Source organism: Dipteris shenzhenensis, chromosome 28 (assembly GCF_047967505.1).
Source record: "Dipteris shenzhenensis isolate YYH24624 ecotype China chromosome 28, Dip_SZ_1.0, whole genome shotgun sequence".
NCBI classification, from domain to species: domain Eukaryota; kingdom Viridiplantae; phylum Streptophyta; class Polypodiopsida; order Gleicheniales; family Dipteridaceae; genus Dipteris; species Dipteris shenzhenensis.
Genome location: NC_141623.1, coordinates 34,000,977 through 34,003,619, shown reverse-complemented (window position 1 = coordinate 34,003,619; position 2,643 = coordinate 34,000,977). Strand labels below are relative to the sequence as shown.

General features: G+C 45.2%; 1 protein-coding gene across 2 annotated transcripts; it reads right to left on the bottom strand.

Annotated features, from left to right (window-relative positions):
* Positions 1 to 250: 250 nt before the first annotated feature.
* Positions 251 to 2,268, bottom strand: LOC147883483 (uncharacterized). 2 transcript variants are annotated; one of them, XM_087399947.1, is made up of 5 exons: positions 1,509 to 2,268; positions 1,270 to 1,345; positions 1,007 to 1,078; positions 675 to 842; positions 251 to 559 (listed from the first exon to the last, which is right to left on the bottom strand). In XM_087399947.1, exons 2-5 carry the CDS (start codon positions 1,282 to 1,284, stop codon positions 464 to 466), a joined length of 351 nt encoding a protein of 116 aa, XP_087256073.1. In that variant the 5' UTR covers positions 1,285 to 1,345; positions 1,509 to 2,268; the 3' UTR covers positions 251 to 463. The 2 variants fall into 2 exon arrangements, with proteins under 2 accessions (XP_087256073.1, XP_087256072.1); XM_087399946.1 differs by having other exon boundaries at positions 1,270 to 1,339; positions 1,509 to 2,267.
* Between the last annotated feature and the right edge of the window lie 375 nt (positions 2,269 to 2,643).

Here is a 2,643-nt window from a genome sequence, read left to right as displayed (position 1 = left end):
GGAAAGTCTAAGCGCCATGGGTTAAGACTTTAGACAAAATTTAAGAATAGATCTACCTTGGAGTGGTTGAGGATGGTCATGCATCTTTGGCACGCGTTGAGTACTTATACAACATTAAATTCTGAAACTACGGGCAGGGACCTTGCCATTACTGAGATTTGTTTTTGGAATAGAGGACCAACTAAATTACAAAAATATTTTGTTAGGTAGCGTACTCAAGAGCGAAGGTAAGTAGATACATGAGCACTAATGATTTCCACTATTTCTGTTTCATTATTGCTTTGCAATTTTTTATCGACCCCCGTGGCTTTGCCACTGCTTAGACGCTACCAGAATTCTTAATGTGAGAAATGACATCCTTTTGAAAAACTGAAAATCATTCGGAACGTATCAAAATCATTCTATGAGAACCTACGACATTAGCGTGTCGACTGATCTCGCTCTTTCAATCTAATGCAAATGCTCATTGTTCTGATATCTTTGCATTCCATTCGCTAACGATGTTGGCCAACTGATCTTTCAGCCTCGCAGCGTCTACAAAATTCTTCCCGTCTTTCCCCTGCAGACACCCACAATCCTCGTTGTAATGGACTCTCATAGAGATTTTATCCTGGAGGTAAGAGTTTCACTACAATCACATTGGCCAATGTGGAACAGAAAACATGCGATCTTGCCTGTGATCCTAGCGCATCCACTCTGATGTAGTGATCGCAAGAGATGTTCGCTTCCAAAAGTACCAAGCCGCTCTCCTCCAAGGCCACTACCAGAGCTTCGAGTAAACCCAGCAGTTTTTTGCACACCAGGTGAATGTTCAGACATTTCTGGATCTTTGTGATCTCAATCTGTAAGCAACTATCATGCACTGTCACATTGTTGTCTTGATGGGCACCCTCTTGAGAAACAAACATCGACAGCTCGTACTGGAGCCACTCGTCTCTAACCTTAAGCGGCCATAAAAAAGTTAAGAAGAAGTTTAACGTCAACTGGTAAACCCAGACTAGAATACCTCTAGCAAGGCAGGCTCATCCTTTCCTGCAGCACGTGAACTTTCATCCTGAGTCGAACCAGTAGCATTTACCTGCAAGTAAGATAGCACAAGTCGTTACACGTCAATAGATGCGTTACAATGGCTTGAAGTTCCATGTGTAAGAACCTTCGAAACATTGGGTTTTGCAGAGCAACAGAGAGCTGCAGTTACTAGAGTGTCTAACTATAATAGTCTTCAGCCCTGAGTATAAGGGCTGTCAAATATAGGCTTTCTGTCCTTACCTTGCTAGTGTACATTGCCGCAGTTAGATGGATGTCGACGTATTGCAGGACCTTGAAGGAAGCTGGGGGCCTAGATCTAAACATGGAAACAAAAACAAAGCAAGAAGCTTACACTCATACTAACGAATGACGTTCCCGTCAATGTTCCCGCATACAACCATCTATTGTCAAGAAAGGAGGCCCTAGTCGGGCGTGAAAGCCGCAGCTGCATGAGATTATGCATGGGGAATAGTCATTACCTCGAAGGGATATCGGTAGCGTTTCTTCACGCGTCCGCTTCGGCTACACATGTGACTTGTGAATCGGTTCCGTCGCGAAATAATACCTTTGGTCGCATTGTTAGGAGATTAAGAAGTAAGGCCCATGGCGCAAGTCCCATAATAAAGTGACTCACAAGAAATCTGGGCCGTTCTACACGAACTTGTGTACTGTGTCGCGACAAGGCTCAAGTCTTGCTTCCATTATCCATATACCTCGAGACTTTTCAGAAAAGGATTGGAACAGCTGGCGGTTCTGTAACTGCTAGATTTCAGGGCTATGACCGGACTACGTATACATATGCCAACATTCGGTTTTGGCGCTGTACATTGCATGTAACGTTCTGATGAGATCCAGCCTTCACTCATGAGAGTTTTGGTCGGCTGTGGGAACAGCGACCTGGAACTACTCGATTATTGGTCCAAGAAAATGAACTTGATCTTTTCAATGGAGATGGCTAGTTGTTTTCTTGGCGAACGTAGTCTCCGGGAGCTTCTTGTTTGACAGGCCGAACGCTGCCTGGGTTCGTTGCGAGTCTTTTATGGAAGAGCGGCTCGCTTTACGTCTGTTTTCGATCAAACAGAGAGTCGACGCATGCTCCTATGTCAAATTCCGAGTGCCAATGAAAAAGATGACGAGTGCAGGCCGTGACTCAGGCACGTCCAAAAAGCCAAGTGAGCTGGGACATAGACCGTTTGTCTGGTGAGAATGGAAGGGCCATGGGAGAGGGTGTGCGTGGGGTGATAGACCTACGGAAGGGCATCTAAGGAGCCCAGAAGGGCAGAAAGTTGGAGCTTCGGATGGAAAGGTTTGCAAAGAGAGGCAAAAGCGAGGTTCTCGGCGGGAAGGAAGATGATTCACGTGCATGGGAGGCAGACGCAATGTGCATGCCAACACAAGCACCTGATTGCTCCTCTCAACTTATCAAACACGATCCTCGTGCATGTCATTCATTCATTCATTCATTTATTCAATCAATCAATCAATCAAACACTACACTAACTTCAATTTTCCATCTCGTCCTTTCTTTCTTGCATTTCCACCGTCACCTCACATGTGGCTATCCTCTCTCCTAGCCCTATCCACTACTCCTCTCCTTGACAAGTTCCTCTCCTT